Genomic DNA, 20,227 nt, shown 5'->3' with positions numbered 1-20,227 from the left:
TTCCTCGTGGGAAACATCTTCCAGGACTTCATGCGCCAGTGATTTGAAAACATGGGTACGAAGGCCGTGGGCATCTCGCTTGGAAAGCAAATCTCCTCTGTTACAGATCTGGGGGCCAACAAGGCGCTGAGGACGCTGTGTGTGTGGACAACGAATCTGAAAGCACTCTGGGCCCTGGGATGATGGCAGACGTTTTTTGGTTCAATGTGATTCCACTTAAGTTAGTTGTATTTTTTTTTTTTTTTTCTAAAGTTAAGCCAAAACAAAACAGAACCGCAAATTGAACACAGAGCAAAAGAATGGAAAAACCAAGAGCAAAATAAAACCAAAGGGCATACAGAATGGGATGAAGGAGAGGAAGAGGATCCCCAGCGTGGAGAGGAAGCTCAAGCAACAGGTCAAGTCTCCCAAAGGACACGTCGCAGCTTCCCACAGGACTCCCGGGCACGGTGAGCTCGGAAAGGCCCCAGGTCACTTCTTCACAAGGCCTTTTTTCTTCTATCCGTTCTTTCTTTTTTTTTTTAAAAAAAAAAAAGAGAAATAAGGCCCAGAGAAAACCACTGCATGGGGCTTTGCGTCTGTCCTCGCTCTGAGAGGGTGGCAGTGGGACACGGGTGAGCACCAGTGGAAAAAATGATTTGAGGTGTGATCTCAGCCCACAAATGCTGAGTAAACACCCCACACACTTTCTGGTTTCTCTGAATTTCAATGAATTTGCTCCACTCAGGATGCCTTGTGGTGACGGGCTGGTTTCAAGGCCTGGGCTCAGGTTGTGACCCATCGCAATCTGAACATGGGGCTCTGAGCACAGGCTCACCTTGCTACAAACAAGCGTGTCCAGGAACTTACGTACATAAGGACCCACGTGTCAGCTTAGCTGCTGCCGAGGCAGTTTAGAAATGACTGATTCTCCAAGGGCACTTTTGTGCCATCTGGAGACAGAGCTTCAGAGCATTTCTTTCACATTTTCTCCAGACTTCTCCATGAGAATTCCCTCTTTGCTCGGGTCTGCATTTGCATGCAGATACTCAAAAGGGCCGACAAACCTCTTTCCCTGATCCCTAACAGGGTTTCTGGTGATAAGAATGATCAAGTGTGTGGGAAAGTTGCTATCAAATATATTAGAAAACAAATAAACCAGCGAACGATGCCACACACACAAAACTGGTTCCTTCTTTAGGAAAAGAACCAACAACTTTATTAAAAGGGTTGGTTTTTCCCCTGAAAAATAGACTCTTCCTATTTTTTTTTTTAAATAGGAAAAATAACCTCCTCTTACCCATCACCTACAACACTGTTCTTTCTACCTATCTATCTATCTACCTACCTACCTATTTAAAAATTTTTTAAAATTTTTGGCTGTGTTGGGTCTTCGTTGCTGCGCTTGGGCTTTTTCTCTAGCTGTGGCGAGCGGAGCTACTCTTCGTTGCGATGCACGGGTTTCTCATTACGGTGTCTTCTCTTGTTGCGGAGCACGGGCTCTAGGCGTGCGGGCTTCAGTAGTTGTGGCTCACGGGCTCCAGAGCGCAGGCTCAGTAGTTGTGGCACGCAGGCTCAGTAGTTGTGGCTCACGGGCTCCAGAGCACAGGCTCAGTAGCTGTGGCACACGGGCTTAGCTGCTCCGCGGCATGTGGGATCTTCCCGGACCAGGGCTCGAACCCATGTCCCCTGCATTGGCAGGCGGATTCTTAACCACTGCGCCACCAGGGAAGCCCCCTACCTACCTATTTTTAAACCAAGAACTGCTTCCTGAATGTTATAGCTACAAATTTATGCATTCAAGAGGCGGAAAAAAACCAAGAACTCTGCCAAGTTTTCACGGGGGGAAATAGCGAGGACACAGTTTATGGTCAGTTTATGGTCAACCCGCAACGGTCACCGCTGACCCTCTGGCCTCGCTCACCTGATGGTGTTTCCGAGCTCTGAGGGCACAGGTTGGGGCCTGACCCAGGAAACGAGTGGAGGCTGGAGCGGGAAAGCCCGACGTCCAGGTCCCCGTGAGGGATGCTCGGCCTCCCCATGGTGCTGCCTCAAGTTGACACCAGGGCAGCGGGTCCCGGGTCCCTGGCCGGCACCCTCGGAAGCTGATCTGTGGCTCTAGGGCAGGGGCTCAGCTGACCCCTGGTGAGTGAGTGACAGTTTCCAATAAAAATGAGGATTGGATGTACTCGGGCGGGGGGAGGTGGGACTGAGAGACATGGGGAAGAAAAGGACAGTGCAGCACAGCAAGTTGGAGGGCAAAGCTCAGAGGAAGCAGCTTTTAAACGCAAGAGAAGGCAAAGGCTCCTGCCTGGCAAGTGCAGCTGCCCAGCGGGAGGGCACAGGTGGGAAACCCTACGAGAAGCATCGCGGGAGGGTGGCAGTGACCACGGCCCACCCGCGGCCACTATTTGGAGCTCTAAATGCAAGAAGGGGAGATGATGGAGTCACATCCGCCAGCGCGCTTACAAGTGAAATGACTTGGCCTCTGGCTGGAACGTGATGGAATCTACCACTTAGCTTCGAGCAAGGCTGGGGGATAAAGGGAAAAGGAAAAGAAAAAAAGCAACTAGTTGACTTCTTTGTGGCTTTTTGCAAATTCTACTGCCCAACCCTTGTGGCCTAAACTGGGGGGACCCTGCGGGGATGGGGCTGGAGAACCCCCCTAGCTCAGGGCCTGCGCCGAGCCTGGTGCGGAGGACAGAGTTTCCAGGCTGCCCGGGGCTGCCTCGGAGGAGCTGACATGGGGTGAAGGGCTGCGGGTTCGGTCCTCAGGCGGGATGAGGCCAGAAAGGGACTGGAGCGGAGGAAATGGCTCGGGTCGGTGGCCCGGGCTCCCCGTGCCCTCGCCTGGCATCCTGGGAGCCTGCTGGTGTGGAAATGCAGCGTGCAGGGGCGTCGCGGGCCGAGGAGGCTACCGGAGGAGACCTGCCTGCAGTGACCGTGCCAGAGGTGCCGTGACAGCTGCCGATCGAAGCACTAAACCCAGTGGCCGCCGTGACTGTCGGCCTCCGACAGGCTGAACACTCGCCGGCGTCCTTTCCTGCCACTCCTGACTAGAGGGAAACACAGCGACAGATCATAGAAAGCCTTTAACAACGGGACGGAGAAGGTGACACGGAGAGGGGACACAGAGCAGCGACGGACGCGAAGCATCGACGAGAGCGTGAGGCGGGGGGCCTGAGCCAGCGGGTGCTGGTGACGCTGCCCCCATGCAGGTAGGACACCCCCATCCCACCCCCCACGATGAGGCGGTGTTGGGACAGCTAAGAACCAAATCATCCGCTTGTGGGACTAAAGACGGATAAAGACGGCGGAGGTCAGTCCTGTGGGGAAGGAAATTCTCGGGGTCATCGGCGACACTTGGTCTCGGTGAGCACCCTCGGGGGCGGAGGAACAGAACTGTCTGTCGGTGAAGATGAAAACCCTGCATCCCTGGGCCAGTCTGAGGAGGGAAGGGTGTGTGGTTGGGGGATCGGAGCCAAAGCAGTTAGGGAAACAAGTAGATTTCTGACCCCAACCGATGAGGCCGAGGGCTCTCAGTGGCAGCCACCGAAGCCACCAGCGCGGCTCTGGGAGAGACTCCCGTGACCCCCTCCCTAGTCACCCCCTCCCCAGCCACGAGGTGACACTCTCCCGGCCACACTCTGGTGATCCGCACCTTTGAAACCAAGACTGAACCACAGCGGCAAGATCTGAGGGCAGATGCCAAGCGGCTGCAACAAAAATGTTAGGAGCATCTCCCTGGGGAGGAACTGCCACCTCTGAGACACAATCGGGATTACGGCAGAGCTTAAGACGAGTGCCACGGAGCACAACAAGGCGAATGGACTGAACTGTAGGCTGAAAAATGGTTAAAATGGCACATTTGATGTTACGTGTATTTCACCACGATAAAAAAAATTAACATCATGGATAAAACTGGGGAGAAAAGAGAACACGTTTGACTTGGGGTTTTGTCCTTAAAAGTCCCACCTGACCACGGTGCCCGGGTTCAGTAACACGCAGGTCGGCCCTGGGCTGTCTGGCGCTCAGGTGGCCCAAATGGGATGGTGCTCTGGGGTGAAGGTCGTACTTTCAGACAATCGTCTCAGGGAGCAGGTGAGGATGGGGGAGGGAGGGCCCGTGTCAGGCTCCCAGCACAGGGCCACCAGGAACCAAGCTCTTCCTTCTTTCTATAAACCCTTAGGGGAGAGTCAGAGTGGCCCCAGCTCAGAACTCCCTGGGTCTGAGAATGGACGCTGGAAAGAGCAGCCTGGCCTTCAGTCTGACTTCATTTTTTAACAAATGATTTTCTGTCATCCTCCTCAAAGTGGCTCGCCCAGAACACCTGTGAAACGCAACAGATTGGAGATTGGAGGCAGAGTGGCTGTTTGAGGAACCTGGTGTAGGTCGCAGAGCTCTTAGCTGAGGAGACGGCTTTCTTACTAGAATTCCAGGCTGTGTGTGCGTGTGTGTGCATGTGTGTGTGTGCGCGCGTGTGTGTGTGTGCGCGTGCGTACAGGCATAACCCAGAAGATGTTTCTAAAGTATTCCTACCGATCCTACACCTGGTTCTAAAATTGGGTCTATTTTCTCTTTCCCGCCATATGTTTTATGCAATTTCAGCTTCTCAAAACCATAAAATGTTTAAGGAAAGAAAAAAAATGCCGATTCCAACCCCGTAATTTTCTCCCTGGGGAACAAGCCGAGGCCCACGAGGCTGGCTATGCCGCATGAGCCCGCCAGAGGTTCCTGGACTTCTCCACAGCGTGGGGCGCCCAGCTCTCCCCGGAAAGACTAGAGGATTTCAGGGCACTGTCTTTAAAGGACAGTGGGAACAGGTGGGCTCACGCATCAGGTGCTAAAACCAGACGGTAAACCCTGCTGGGCACAGCTTTAACAGGTAAATCGTCGGCAATGAAAATAAAATCCCCTTGCCCCCAACTCTTTCTGGTTGGTTCCTTTGGTTACCACAGAATTCAGTTTTGACCTTTCTGTCAGTCTGGGGTGTCTCTTGGCCCCGATTTGAGGGCCTGTACTTGCTGAGAAGCCACTCACAAGAGTCTACCATGAGCCTTTGGTGTGTGAAGGAGACTCAGAAGCAGCGCAGAGGGTGTCTGTGGGCGACTGGCAAAGTGGTGACGCCTCTAGGCGGGGTCCCTCCCCCCTTCTGGTGATGGTCCCTCTGCCTGCGCTGGGTCTGCAGCCGCCGCTTGGGCCTCGGCCCTGATGGGCATAGGGGCTGTTTCTCAAACACAGACCGCCCCCTGGGTCTGTACGTGGAAGAGTGGAATTGATAGGTAGATCCCAGAAAGATAGGGAAAAGGAATCAACTCATCACCAGGCAGTTTCCGGGCTGGGCCTTGGTGGATTGTGTGACACCCAAAGGCCACCTTCTTCAGGGAGCCCTGGCCCAGTCACCCCCTCATCCTCGGGTTTTCAGCTCCAGTGACACCTCCTCTGGGAGTCTCTGGCCCCGCCCGCAGCCTCCAGCTCACAGCTTATAAACTGGACACTTATCTGTGCGGTCCTCTGATAGACTCGGCCTCGCCTGCCAGCCTGTACCTTCCATGCTTTGCTACCCTCTGTGCCCAGGACATGTGCATAGTAGCGGGTGGTGTGGGGTACCAAGGCCGAGGTAGTAAGATGCAGAGAGAAGAGCCTCTTAGGTGGGGTGTCGGGGCTGGCAGGTGGAGGGCCATGCTCAGAGGGACCCCTCTGAGATCAGGCCTGGTGTCCACAAGGCCCGAGGTGCTCAGACTGGAGGCCCCATGGGAAGCTGAGGAAATCCGTATTAGGGATAAGCGTGGGCCTCTTTCAACCCCAGGCAGGGAACGCTAAGGTCCCCTGGGCTGGACAGAGGGCGGAGGCGGAAAACACAACCGAGCGTCACAACAGTTTCACACCCTTATCTGGGGGTGAACCCATCTGGGCTGGCAGACGCGGCCGTCTGGGGTCCATTTTGCTGCTGATTTGGGGACCACTGGGCTTCCCCCCTCCCCCCGGAGCTGCATAGCCCTGCTTTCGCTGGCTGGGGCTGCACAGCGACCTGGGCCTCTGTGAATGGGCTGAGGCTCTTCATCTGGCTCTAGAGCAACCGTCGCGTAGGGACGAGAGATGCGCGCCCTTCATAGGCGGCCCCCAACCGCGATTGGAACCCAAGGCCCAGGTCTCAGGGACGCCCCATGGAGGTACCTGGGACAGACTTAGGAACCGAAGCGATGCTCCGCTGGGCTGTCTCAGGAGGCAGAGCAGGGCTCTGGGTTGCCAAGGCTGGGTCCCTATCTGGGCCCCCCTGCTACCAGCTGCAGCAGCATGGCCAAGCTGTGTGACCTCTCCGAGCCCCCGTGTTTTCAACAGTACAGTGTGAGGTGGAGGTTGGCAGGACGCAACAAGGGGGTGTCTGTAACGTATTTGTGAGCACCGTGCCTGACACGTGGGTTTTGGGAGCAGTGCCTACCGGGATGCCCCGTGGCAGGTACACACCCAGAGGGCTGGGCGGGGGGGCCCAGGCCACATCAACGGCTGAGAGCGTGAGGGTTGCCCCTGGCTTTACGGATGTCCCTGCGCGATTCCAGGTTTCGACTCCATGGAGCAGAGACACGGAAAACTAGGCCTGTCTCATGCCCTGGTAGATGGTATCTCTCAGGTGCTTTCCTGACCAAACCCTGACGTGCAAAGTGTGGCTTCAAGAGCAAAGAAGCCCCTGGAGTTTGCTAATTCCGGCTGCAAAGGGCCTGGTGGCTGCTCTCCACTCTAAGAACTTCCTGGACTCCGGGAAGCTCTGCAAACACAGGGTCAGGAATGCTTCTGATTCTGCACTGTGTCCTCCAAAACCACTTTGAGGACAAGTGGCTCCGTGGCTGGGCTGCAGCTGTTTGCCATCCAGGCTGGGTGGGCTGTGGAGGAGAGGCCCTGGCCCATCCTGTGGCCCGGCTGGCCCTCCGAGGATGCTGCCTCTGGCAGATGGTGGCCAGGCCCTGCGGTGGAAAGTCTGGTGGCTTCCAAATCAGAAGCCTGAACACTGGGCCACCACCCTGGGCTGACGTCAACCAGGGAACAGGCAGAAGGGCACCCGTCCCAACAAGAACCTGCCTCCCTTCGTCCATCCAGCATGGCTCGGTAGGACACCAGGCAGATGCTGGAACCATCTGGGGAGACCTGCCCTACAGGGAACATGGAAACCCCACGTGCTGTTCTCTGGATGCACCCAGTGGCTGAAGGCCAGCCTGCAAGTTAGGCATTGAGAGGAAGTGACTGGTGGTCCTCCTGAGATCGGCCGCCCCAGACCGCGGGCACCGATGCTCTCTCCTTCCAGGGGTCAACAGCTGGCTCCTCAGTGGAGAGTGAAGCACCAGCCGCCCAACAGGATGGCCCTGCATCAGGAGGTGAGTTATTTCAGTGTCTACGGAGATTTGGACAGGCAGGCTGGGCCCCAGGCTTTTACTGTCAGGCAGCATAAAAAATGGGGCCTTGCACGCTTGCAGGCCTTGCAGGACTGCCAGGGACACACCGATCGGGAGCAGACACCCGGGGGCCTGACCATCACTTATCGACCTGACAACCAGGCTAACAGCCCCGGCATTTCTGAGTTGAGAAGACATGTCGTTGGCACTGAGCAGGGGATGGTGGGGGTAGGGATGGAGGGGCTGAGGGAGGCCAAGAACAAAGAAACTAGCACAAGGTGCAAGGTGGGCAAGGTGCAGAGCCCCAGGGGCCACACTCAGGTGGGCAGCTGCACACCCAGGCATGATTTTGATCATGTGGGTCTTTGCTGGCTTCAGTTTTAGGCAAAGAAGTGTATGGCTCATTGGTTCGCTTAGCTGTTGGCTGCGCCTCCTTAAAAGTGAAAAAAGGCATACACAGCGGCACCAGGAAGAGACCTTTCACCCAAAATGCAATTGTAAGTACGTGTGTGTGTTTGGGTCCACACAACAGAGACACAGAACTCTGTGCACATGCAGGCAGGACGCGGGTACAAACGTGAGCACATAAACACACAACCCTGCACTCTGGCCCCCAGAGCCAGCATGAGACCAGGCTTCAGGGGGAGGCAGAGGGCTGATCTTGGCTTCTGAGAAAGCTCTGTCTGAATTTCCCCCAGCTACGAGCCTGGGAACGGCAGCAGCAACTGCTTGGATACACAGCCAACCTTAAGTCGGGCTCAGAAATAGCTCAGACAGGGCAGTCATCTTCCCCGGGCTGGGGCAGGGAGGGAAGCAGGTGTCGAGTGGACGGGGGTCCACGGGAGGTGGCTTGAGGGTCACCTTGCTGCCGGGGCCTCATGAATGTCAGTCGGAGATGGAGGTAATGGATGCTTGTGGGAGGAGGAGGGAGGGGCTGCAGGCAAGAGGTGCCCTGGGCCACAGTCATGGAGACCAGGCGGGGTTAACCCTTTGCTGAGAAAAGCGGAAGCTGAAAACTCTGGAGAGAGGTGCGGGAGCCCAAGGGGATCTCTGTCTCTGGTGCCGAGTGGACGGTGGCCAGGGGCCCCCGATTTCCCGGTGCCCTGGCGCACCACTTTTGTCAAGACCCATCGATCCATCACTTAACAGGAGTTTGCACAGGTGTCCCTGAAATATGATGGGTGAGGGCTCTGGATGGGACCCTGCAGGAACAGCAAAGGACACTGAGGGTCCCCAAATGGGGGCGCATACCAGAATTATGGGGGGTCTCTCAAATCAGAGATGTCCGGGGCCCTCCAGACCCACGCGTCACCCGCCGGGGTGCAAAGCGTCATGCACTCTCAAGGCCCTGCTCCTCTGGCTGCATTTTGGGGCCGTGTTGCTCAGGAAATAAGCCGGCATCTTCACTCCCGGGATCTCAGGCACTGCGGCGAGGTGCTCACGTGCGAGGGGCTCACGGCAGCTCAGAGCACAGGGGGACCACGCACACGTCTCACTCCAGGCTCCCTGCTCATGGGGTCTCTCCGTGCCACATCTACACTTGTGACAGTTACAGGAGGGCAAGATGTGACTCTACCCCACCCCGACAGACTCTCAAAAGGGCGGCAAGATGCACCCCCTCGTCACAGACAACTGGACTGCACCAAACATTTAAAGAAGAAACTGGTGTGTTATGGAGGAGAAAAAAAAAATTAGCAGAGACACGATTCTTTCGCCAGAGTTCAAACAATCACGTCTGGGAGACCCCTCCTCGTGACACCTAAGACTCTGGAGGTGATAATGGGGTGAATTTAGGCTCAGCTACCTGCCGCCGCGGAGGCCTTCCAGTGGACCAGCCTGCAAAGGGAGTGATTCCTCCCCTGCGGGGAGCCGAGCCAGCCGCCCGCCGCCAACAGCACGTCCCAGCGGATGCGGAACCCCGGGTGGCAGTGTCCCCAGACACGGCGGTGAGGAGCAGCCGGGGGTCAGGGCTCTCGGGTGGAGGGGTCGCAGGGTTCCCTCCAGTCCCCCCACTGCGCCGTGTCCGTGGCCAGTACCTGCGGGGCTCTGGGCGGCCGAGGGGGTGGACGACGAGCTGGCGCCTCCCGAGTCGCAGTGGCTGGTGCTCCCGCTGCCGCTGGGGCTCCCGCTGGCGGATGGCGACGGCGAGGACAGGGAGGACGAGCTCTGCTGGTTTATGCCCTGGGCCACGGCGAAGCCTGCAAGACAAGGCGGGACGTGACCCAGCGGAGGGACAGGCGGCCTGGCGGGAGGGGTGCCACCTCCCCGGGCACTGCGTGTGCGGCCCCCCGGGGCAAGCGCCCACTGCCAAGGCTGGGCCGGGGGCCTCCGCGTGAGGGTGGCGCTAAGCGACACAGAGCCGGCCCCTTCAGAGTCTGGGTCTGCTCCCCGTTATCAGCTGAGCTCGCCGGGCCTGGGACTGACCTGGACACGCTGTGAAGCTGTTTCGAGGGAAAGGGTGCAGCTGCCATAGAGCCGGGGTGCGGGGGCTTGGGGCGTGGCTGAGCCGTAAATCAGTGCTGATGCTGGCTCTGCACCGCGCCGGCTGCGCCCTTGAAGGGGACACACAGCCTCGGGGCTCAGAGGCGTCCTGGTGAAGGTCACAGAGGGACTCGGGGCATCCTCACGGCCGAACCCCGGGACCTTTGCTCACACACCCGAGTTCTTCCAGGGGCTCTTAACGCCGCACTGGGCGGGAGGGGAGACCCTGAAGACGCTCCCTGCCAGAGAATCTGCTCTGCCCTGGCGGGTCTGGTGGCGAGCTTGGTGGGAGGAAGGAAAGCTCTGGTGAAAAGCTAGCAATCACAGAGATTCACTTGGGCCTCAGAGCAACTCCAGGTTTGGAGACGGGGACCGCACATTTCTGGGGCCTGCGGCCTTCCCAGCCCGGGAAGAGCCTGGGGGAGTGGAGGAGCCCCACATGTTGGAGACCTGCAGACCTGGGCAAACCCTGCTTCACCGGCAGAAGCACTAGGCCGCGTGCCCAGTGTCGTTTCCCAGCTGCTGGTGGGCCATGTGTCACCGGCCTCTCCCCAGCCCGCTGCAGCGGGGGTACAAGGGGAGAGCAAGGGGGGTGCAAGCAGGCCCATCCAGCCGGCTCGGTGCTTGGCGCGCGGTGGGAGCAGGCTGTCCTCTATGACGGGGGGAGGCCCTTCTGACCGAGCCGCCCCGGAGCCCCTCCTCCGGTAGGCATGTGCCTTCCCAGACCGTGACTCCTGCCCTTGGTACGGCCTGCTTTCCTAAAGGGCCGCGGCTTCTGATTTCATCCACGAAACACGGGGAAGCTCCCAAGGAACGACTCCCCGTCGGCGCTCCCAGGAGCCCGTGCAGACTGTGCTGGTTCCCCAGGAGCTCTGTGCTCCGCGCCCCACCCCGTGTCCGCACCAAGTCAGGGCAGGGGTGGGGGCAAGTCCTCCTCCCACCTGAGAGTGGGGGCCCCAACCCTCCTGGACAGTCACCTCAAGCCTCGCCACCCCGAGCACACTCACCCCGGCCCCAAACCTCATGCTCTCCGCCTGCGCTGCCTGAACCTCACTCGGCCCAGAGCCCACTGACACTTCTTCCAGCAGGTTCTCCAGGCCTGACCACGCCTTTCTCAGAACTCAGGGAGGCAGCGGGGTGTCGAGCAGGGGTTGGAGAACTATGGCCCTCTGACTGTTAAATAAAGTTTTACTGGAACACAACCATGCCCTTTGCTTACATTCTGCCTGTGGATGCTTTCAAGCTACAATGGCAGCACTGAGCCAGTGCAAGAGAGGTTGCACGGCCCACAAAGCCTGAAATATTTCACTCCCTGGCCCTCGACGGAAACGGTGTGCGCAGCCTGGAAGAGGATGGGGGCACTGGCTCTGGCACCAGGAAAGCCTGGGCTCCATCCTGATCTGCTCGATTACCAGCGGCGGGGTCCTGGGCAAATCTCCCCACTTCCCTGAGCCTCCTTCCCTCCACCCACTGGTGGGCAGGCCTCGGGGCGGGCATGCAAGGGGACCCGATGCTCCGTCCCCACCTCAGGACTTAGGGGAACCCACACCCAGCCACCGTGGAGAAGCTCTTTTGTACTAATGTTTGTGTTAAGATTATTTTTGTCTAAGGATCAAAAGCTGGGTCTATTTATACCCCCAGCCAGGCCGTCCCGGGTTTCGGGCGATGTGACTGCATGCAGATGCGAGGTCTGGAGGGAGCACGGTGGGTAAATTCCCCGCACCCACCTACGGCGGAGAACAGCAGGATTACCGTGCTGGAGTTCTCAGGAAAAGGCATCATGTGATATACTGTGTGTGTGGTGGCAGGGCCTTAGATTAAGCACGGCAAACATCAAGGCGAATCCAAACACCAATCAGGAAGATTCCCAGGGGGCGGGCAGCCACAGCCCCACAGAACCAGCTTAATAGCTGCTTACTTCTTAATCACTTGAAGTGGTAAACCCCCAAGTTTACAAGCTGTTTACTTGCCTTGAAAATGAATCACTCCTTAACAAATCAAAATGTCAGGATAGCTTTCCCTGAGCTGCTTATTTATCACAACCGTGAACAGAGGGGCCGGAGAGTGTGGTAAGAGAGTTGAGACTAAGCCGACCCTGTTACACTCCCGACAAACGCCCCAGCCAGAACGAAGGAATGACGTGGCAGTCACCAAGGTGGTCACCCACCCCTTCTCTGAAGACACACATCTTGGGACTTCCCTGGTGGCGCAGTGGTTAAGAATCCTCCTGCCAATGCAAGGGACATGGGTTCGATCCCTGGTCCAGGAAGACCCCACATGCCATGGAGCAACTAAGCCCGTGCGCCACAACTACTGAGCCCGCGCTCTAGAGCCTGTGAGCCACAACTACTGAGCCCGTGTGCCTAGAGCCTGTGCTCCGAAACAAAGAGAAGCCACTGCAATGAGAAGCCTGCGCACCGCAACGAAGAGTAGCCCCTGCTCGCTGCAACTAGAGAAAGCCCACACGCAGCAACGAAGACCCAACGCAGGCAAAAAAAAAAAAAAAAAAAAAAAAACAGACACACATCTTCTCTCTCACAAACTTTAACGCCCTGGTTTATTACTGTAAGACATGTGGGGTGGAGTGCGTGGGGTAGCAGACAAGATGCTGAGACTGAGGTCAGGATACTCAAGTTCCTTCATTTGGAGAACGGATTAGGGTCAAGCCATAGGTTGACAAAAAATATGGTGCACCTTCTGTAGGTGCTAAGAGTTAGAGAGAAAAAAAAAAAATCACCAACCACTGATAGCACCCATTTGCGGGTCTAGCTGAGCAGAGGCAACTGAATGCATCTTTCCCTTGTCTGCTGCTACTAAAAATCCACCTCCCTTCTTTCCAATGGCATGGGGACTCAGAAAGGCTCAGCGAAGTTTTTTGTTTGTTTTTTAGCTCAGTGCCCAGACTCCCCTTGCAATTTCATGGGGTTCCTCCCCAAATCGAGGTGGCAACACTTTGAGAGCCGGTTTGACATGTCAGGGGTAAGGGGGGCTCTGCAGAGAACTCAAGACAAGCACCTGGCCCCCTGCTCTTCTCCCGGGGAGGCAGTTCTCGATGAACTAGCTTTGGCGGGGGTGCCGAGGGGTTTTCTGGGCGCGAGTCAAACACACACGGGCTGCCAAGTACTTGCAAACGCACAGATGCGCCAGAGATCATGGGACAAGGGCACAGGCAAACAGGTCTCCCTGAGAGCTCCTCCAGCAGATAAAATTCTTGGCCGTCCCCGAGTATGTCTCAAGAACAGCCTGTGAGTTGCGCATCAAAGGCCGTATGGGTTTTCACACCAGCCGGCTGATTCCACATCTAGAACCTGACTGATGCTGCGGAAGGCGCCGTGGGTGGGTCCACGGATGTTCAAAGCACTGGTGTGTGTGGCAGGGAGCTGGAGGCACTCGGAACATCCACCAGTCAGGGAAAAGCCAAATCGAGTCTCCTACGCCGGGGTGACCAAATCCTCGGCTACTGTTAGACATGCTGGCGTAAAAGCAGATGAAGTGCTGAGGGAAACACTCAAGACATAGTAAATAAAAAAAGGTTAGAAAGAGCACGTCCCACCTGCTCCCACTGTTGTGAAAAAATAAAAGGTAAAAAAAAAAAAAAAAAAATCTAGGCTCTGCCTCCCTCCTTGTGCAGGGAGCAGAGCAAACAGACTGGAGGGATTGAAGCAGAAGTCACGGGAGAACCAGGTGGTTTGCTATGGTGAGTTTCAGTTTAATTTTTTCATGCTTGTCTGAATTTTCCAAGACTCCTACCACAAATAGTATCTTGAACCAGAAGAAGAATGGAGGATGAAGGAAGGCACATGAGCCGTCTGGGAGCTGGGCAGGTTGAAGCTGCTGGGTCCCTAATACAGCCCTGGGATCTGTTCTGGCCTCCAAAGCTCTCTCCCCTGGACCCACTAAGAACCTCCCCACAGCTGAGGCCAGATGCCAAGCTCCACAGCAGGCAGGCCAACGGTGAAATGCATCCCTCGCTTTCCAGGAGCCCTGGGCTTCACAGGATCAGGCTGGGGTCTTCCTGCTGCCCTCTGGCCCCATTCTGACAGTTATTTTGGGAAGGTGAACTCGTGAGTAACTCTCTGGCGTTTGTCAAGTACAAAAATACCACAAGAAGGTCAGCCTTCTATTTTAGGTCCACTGCTAGAGGGAGCAGTGGGCTGGGAGTCAGAGCCCCAAGTTCGAATTCAAGCTCTGCCCAACCGGGCTCGTGACCTTGGACAAGCCCCCTCTTCTCCACGAGTCTTCACGTCTTTATGCGAAACACAGTACAGTGAGTGAGGGTCTCCTGGCTTAAATGGCCAGTAGTTTTCTTTTCACCTATAAATCTGAATTTGACTTGAACCCCACAGCCTTTTTGGGACGTAGGCAAAGGAGAAGACGCTGAAAAGTGCACCCCAAATATTCATCAGGCACACCGTTGTCTTTGGGTGGAAAGCCCACGAGGCTTTCCCCAGGAGAACCAGGATGCCACGGCAGGCAGCGCCCAGGGCCGGCCAGCCGCAGCCCAGAGGCTCGCAGATGTGTCTGGCTTTGCTCACATCATGTTTGTGCTTGTCTGCTTGTTTTAGGCACCGCCATTCACACACTGGAAGACTGTATACACAAGTCTGGATTTCTGGCTTCTTTAAGAAAGATCTGGCATCGCTGGGCCCCATTCGCGTGTGGCAGCACCTGGAGGGCGGGGGTGAGCCGGTTCCTTCCCCTCCCCAACTTGACGCGCCTGGTGGTCGTCGGCGTTTCAGTTATTCATCTCTTGCTCTTTATCCTTGGATTCTTGGTCAGATCCACAGGACTCAGGGACGTTCCAACCCCCAGCAACGTTTTGTCAGCTCCCTCCTCAAACCCTACCCTCACCCCGCCCCAATCAGTGGGGGTGAGGGGAGGGCCGGTGGAGACGGGGCCGCCTGCCTCTAGCAGCTCAGGCAGGTCTCATCTCAGACTGTGTGACAAGAACCACTTGCTCTTGGCCTCAGCTGGGCTGTTCCCTTGGTCTGGAATTCCCTCTTGCCTCTTTCCTGTCTTCACAGATCCCTTCCCTATCTTTTAAGGCTCACACAGCTCAGGGCCAGCTTGGGCAAGAGTTTCTGCAGCCAGTGGGGTTAACGGTTCTTTCCCCTGTGCTCCCATAGCCTGCCCTGTCCAGTCTTGGGGCCCCGTCAGCCCACGTAAGGCATACACCCAAGTAGGGCATAAGAAACTTGACTGCAAAGATGCTTTGCTATTTTGTATGCCACAACTACTGAGCCCGTGTGCCTAGAGCCTGTGCTCCGAAACAAAGAGAAGCCACCGCAACGAGAAGCCTGCGCACCGCAACGAAGAGTAGCCCTGTCAAAACAACTGTCGTTATTTTAACAGCTAGCACCTGGAATCCTTTGGGGTTCGGAGCGTTTTAGACGGTGTTTCTGATATTGTGAGCTGTCTCCCAATACCCATTCTCCCCTTCATCTGCAATTACAGAATCTGACAGCTAGGCACGACCCTGTGGCTAAGCTGTGGCCAATGAGATAGAAGTGAAAGTGACGTGTTTGATTTCTAGGAAGGCTTCTTAAAAGGAAGGAGTTACGCTTTCCTCCATTCTGCTTCCTGAAACATCAATGTGATGGCTGGAACTCCAGCAGCTGTCATGGCCCACGAGGATGAATCACATATTAGGGACAGCAGAGCACTGAGCAGGAAGGATCTTGGGTCCCTGATGCCTCTGTGGAGCCCCTGACTACCTTCATACAGGCTTCCTCTCACTGAGAGGGAAATAAAACTCTTTGGGGTTTTTCTCTATTATGTAGTTGAACTTAATCTTAACTGACAATTGGGAAAAAGCTTTTTTAAGGCAGGGATGTGAGCTGAGCTCTGTAGGGACAGGGACTAGCCGGTCCCCAGAGCTTCCAGTGTAGGGAAAGCTGCCCTGCACTTCCTGGGGGCAATCTGGGAGAGGTGGAGTGAGGAGAAAGAGGAGAAGGGGTAATTGAGATAGGGGCGGTGACCCCCACGACCCCCCAAATCTTTAGGAAATGCTCCTTCAATTCTTTCCTTGTGTGGTACAAGTGGACTTTTTTTGGTGGACACAGTGAAGGAACTGTGTTTCCATCTGGGTTCACACCAGGCCACACAGAGACTACACGTGAAGGCCAAGACCTGGAAACAGCCGGGACCACGAGAGAGTAAAGGGTGGGAAGGCTTGCACGTGTGCAGGCAAGAGAACTGGGGGTCTGAGCCAAAGGTTTCCTAAACCTCCGAGGAGCAGGGAGGCCCCAGCTGACCTCTGCGGTCTGTCCAGAGCTTGTGCTGCTTTGCACACTATAACTGTATGTAACAGATATTGGTTATGTGACTGAAGTGCAACTATTTCAGGTTAAAAACTGGAAAATGTGAAAACTACCTGAGCAGGTAGGGGATTCCACAGGGACCTTTTAGAGAGCTGAAGGGGAAGGAACCCCACTGGCTTAGACTCCATCTTGGGGACCGTGACCACTGAACGTCACCCCACAGCCTCGCCCCTACAGACGCTCCTACAGATCTCCCGCTTCCAGGAAGGATTTGAGGCGACTGACATTTTAAAACCCAAACCCAAATGCCATGGCTATTAAATAATGAAAATACTAAACGCTGAAAGCCACGAAAACACAAACTAAACGGTGAGAGTCCAACAATAAAGGTGGGTGGAAAGTGACAAGTTGTACCAGAACGACTTCCAGGGAGGGGAAGCTGAGGTCACCACTTGGCGCTCGCTTCCCGGAAGCCAAGACCTCAAGGAACGCTGTCCCAAGTGACCTAGCTCTTGTGACATCCCAGCTCATGTGCAAGATTCCTGTCCCATTACACCCTCCTGGGCAAGGTCCCTGAAGGCAGCTTCTCGGAAGATCCAGCTGCCTGGCTGGAGATGGGGCCTCGTTCTGGAAAGATAACAGCACATCACAGCACTTTGCAAACTTTTTTTCTCGACAGTGAAATTCTAGTTTACATGCAAGATGAAAACAGAACTGCCCTGGCCGCATGGTGCCTGATCAAGGGTGGGCTTCCCTTCCCCTGTCTTTTCTAGAACCTCTGCAGAGGCTACCTTTGAAAATCACAGACATGTCGGGGGGAACCTCAAAGCCTCGAGCCTACAGGCTGCAAACTCGAGCACCAAGTTTGGACGGGTAACACTGGTGAAAGAGGAGAGGTCAGGGGTGAAAGGCAGACGGTCCCCCCACTCGCCATCTGTTTCCCCTTGTTGGATTGCGACATGGGCACTGAGAAACCGTTCTCTTCTATCAGGAAAATCAACACGATACATGGGACATTCAGCCTGTGTCAGGGAGGTGACAGGGACTGGTGGAGACTGGAGAAAACTGGAAACTGCAGCTCCGCAGTCTCTCCTGACTGCTGCTACCTGAGAACGTGGCCATGGCTCCCTGTTCTTCAAGAGAAGCTGGATATCTGGATTTTGGTGGAAAACCTCCTGATCTTTTAAATGGCCGACAACTCGCTTCACCTCCCTTTTTAAAAAAAGAAGTAGGTAGCCCCAGGCAAGTCAAACCAAGCACGTCTCCTGTCCACGTGGGCCTCTGCTCCAGGCTGAGACCAGGGTCATCACAGCTGAGGCCACCCTGCCCAGCTCCTGACGTGTGTGCCTTCTGAGTCTGAAGGACATGACCCCAAGCCATTTAAGGCTCACATGGATGTGCTTCAAAGAGTCCACTTCTCCTCTTTTAGGAAAAAGATCTAAGATTTGGAGGGGAGGGCTGTCCACCCTGACAAAACCCGGGCCCTGCACTTCGACAGTCTCGGCTGGAATGAGGACCGTGGGGCGGGGGGGGTGCCCCGGGTTGGCCTTTCATTAGCAAATTCGTCCCGTGGCTGTGGTTCAGGTTGTGAGGATGCAGTGTTCACATTTTTCTCACCACTCCTCAATGCTGGGAACAGTAAAAAAATCAATCGGCCCCGTGACCTCGCGCACAAAGCCGAAGACGGCAAGCACAGCCGTGGTCTTATTTCTCCCCTCGCTGGCTCCTTCCTCGGCTCTGCCCTTTCACCTCCCAGCACAGCCTGCCTGGGCCCTGGGGCCAGAGAGGAGGTGCTGGGCTGGGACTGAGTGTGGGACTCAGCCTGAAGCCCACAGGGACTACAGGCGACACAGAGCTTTCTCGTCCACGTTTCTGACTCGAGAGGCTGGCTCTGGAGCCCATCCCCCTCCGGCAAGATGACAGCCGTGCCCAGTGATGGGGGCTGGGAGCCACGGAGTCGGGGGCCACACCAGAAAAGCCAAAGTACCCGCAACTGTTCAAAGAACAGGGGGGGCGTGGAAGCAGGGTTCAGCGTCAAGCCCGACAGCGGCGCACCCACTGGGCCAGGCGAGGCCAGGTGCTCACGCAGGCCTCCTCTAAGGAATTCGCACAAAAATAAAGGAATTCACCAACATGGGTCAGGGTTCAGAATGGCAGAGACCCTGCAGCCTGGCAGGACCCTGGGGACCCCCTGAAGTCCCCTCACTCCCTGCTAGGACCCCGAAGCGTCAGTGAAGGCAGAAAACTCGGGTGTCTGCACAGGGACCCTCCTCCATCTCCCCGCAGTGGGTCACACGATTTACCGTTTCAGGACTGTGGGCACAAGACTCTGGGCTTTAGGGGCAACACACGGTCCCCACGTTGGTGACCCTCCATGACTTCTGGCCGTCTCTGTGTGTATTTCCCGTCTGGCCCAGGGGGCTGACCTGGGAAGAGGGCGTTTCTACTGCCTCCCTCGGCTGAGCCTCCATCACTGACTGGCTGCACCTCAAAATGCTTAAAGACTTTTATTTCCGGTTGCTTTGTAGGGGACGACATGTCCACTATATAAAAATAGCTGGGTACTTGCAGAATCTTTTAGTCTACAGCTGTTTATCCACGGATAAACCCTCTTGGATTTTAAGGACTATACTTGAAAACCTGCAGGAATGCTCTTTCGGTATCTTGTCTTCTGTGTGCCATCTCTGTCCCAACTCTGCCCCTCAAAGTGTTTTCGCCCTCGGGTGAAGCCTGCCCGGGAGGGCTGCCACCCACGGGAGAGATCTGAGGTCTAAGTGTCTAAGATCCAAGGTCTAAGTGGCCCTCTGGCTGCCGGGGGGCCGTCAGGGCCATGTGAACGTCGGCACCTCATGTGCTGGTGTCCCTGCGCTGCCTCGGACACGGGGGGCTGGCTGGCAATGTGGGGGCCACGGCTGGACTTGACCTCTGAGAATCTCGTAAAGAGTAGCATAAGCTGAAGGTTGCCAGGACTTGGGCTTTATCCCCAAGGACCAGGCCCCTGCCTTGCCCAGCCCCTGCCCTCCTCCGATGGCATTACCGTCTGTACAACAGTAAGCAGAGAGCCCCGCCAACAGTCTCTCAGCTGAGGCATTAGAAAGCCCACCAGTGGCCATCTTGGCTGCCTCTTTACGGAGGCAGGAAACAGGGCTGAAAGAGCAGCGAGAGAGAGGCGGGTTAGACAGCGATCAGGGGGCGCTTCCAGACGCAGGGCAGGGGTCACCGACCCCGGACTCCTCTGGCCCCAGGAGGAGGCCTGAACCTGGAACCACTGGCCAGGGCTGGGGTGGGTCAGCTACAGCGCTGCTTGCAAAGGACAACCTCCTGGCGTTCTCACTGGCCCAGGGACCACTGATTCTTTCCAGCAAGCCTCTCATCCCATCAGCCCTGCTCTGTGCTCTCAGGCCAGAAGGGGGTGAGGCCAGGGGGCACATGTTGCATCCTGACATGTGCGCCCTGCCTCATGTGTTCTACAAGGTGCCATGTGCAAGGGGGCCACGGGACTAGTTTTGATCTTCTGCCTGCGCAGCCCACACATACTTAACACACTCCCAAAGCATCCTGCACACCCGTGGTCCTGGTTCTGTGTGTGTGTCTGCAGGACCGGGGCTCTGCAGAGTGGGGTGGCTCATGCCTGCAGCGGGGCCACATCATGGTCTCCGACCGTGTGCCTTAACAGATTGGGGTTAGGCCAGACGGACAGACGATGACGTTCGATGACACATCATCTGCAGTGAGACCTGGAGACGCCATCTAGAACTCCATGGGGCAGATAGGATCAGGCGGTGGTGTGAGGAGCCACACAGAGACCGTGACGGCTATCAGCCCCGAACAAGCTTCACAAGCCACAACTGAGGTCACCGAGTGGACGGGACTGTCACCTTCTGTCCTGGCAGAGCTGTGGGACACAGGCCACCAGGCAGTGGACACACAGCTCTGTCATCTACATAGGAGGAGCCTTGAGAGCAGATACTTGGTTCTGGGCCTGGAGTTCCCGCTCCGCGCACAGGGTACAGGCGCGAAGAGAGGGCCGGGAGTCCGGCCACCCCGTGTGGGCACGTGGCCACGAGGGAACCACTTACCCCACAAGCCTGTGGCTCTCACACGTAAAGCGGGGGTGAC

The 20,227-nt window shown here is 56.3% G+C and overlaps 1 protein-coding gene across 4 annotated transcripts in view; it reads right to left on the bottom strand.

Annotated features, from left to right (window-relative positions):
* The window catches only part of CLEC16A (C-type lectin domain containing 16A), a 209,345-nt gene that overhangs the window by 4,330 nt on the left and 184,788 nt on the right, over positions 1–20,227 (bottom strand). For 2 of the 4 annotated variants that reach the window (XM_059898662.1, XM_059898663.1), the window contains exon 22: positions 9,404–9,565. The exons of 1 other annotated variant lie outside the window; for it this stretch is intronic. In XM_059898662.1, the coding sequence (XP_059754645.1) occupies positions 9,404–9,565 (162 nt within the window). Of the gene's footprint in view, positions 1–2,911; positions 3,036–9,403; positions 9,566–20,227 lie in introns of all 4 variants that reach the window. One more of the 4 variants, XM_059898665.1, reaches the window with a different exon arrangement.

This window comes from Balaenoptera ricei, chromosome 15 (assembly GCF_028023285.1).
Source record: "Balaenoptera ricei isolate mBalRic1 chromosome 15, mBalRic1.hap2, whole genome shotgun sequence".
Taxonomy (NCBI): domain Eukaryota; kingdom Metazoa; phylum Chordata; class Mammalia; order Artiodactyla; family Balaenopteridae; genus Balaenoptera; species Balaenoptera ricei.
This window is presented reverse-complemented; position numbering and strand designations above follow the sequence as displayed.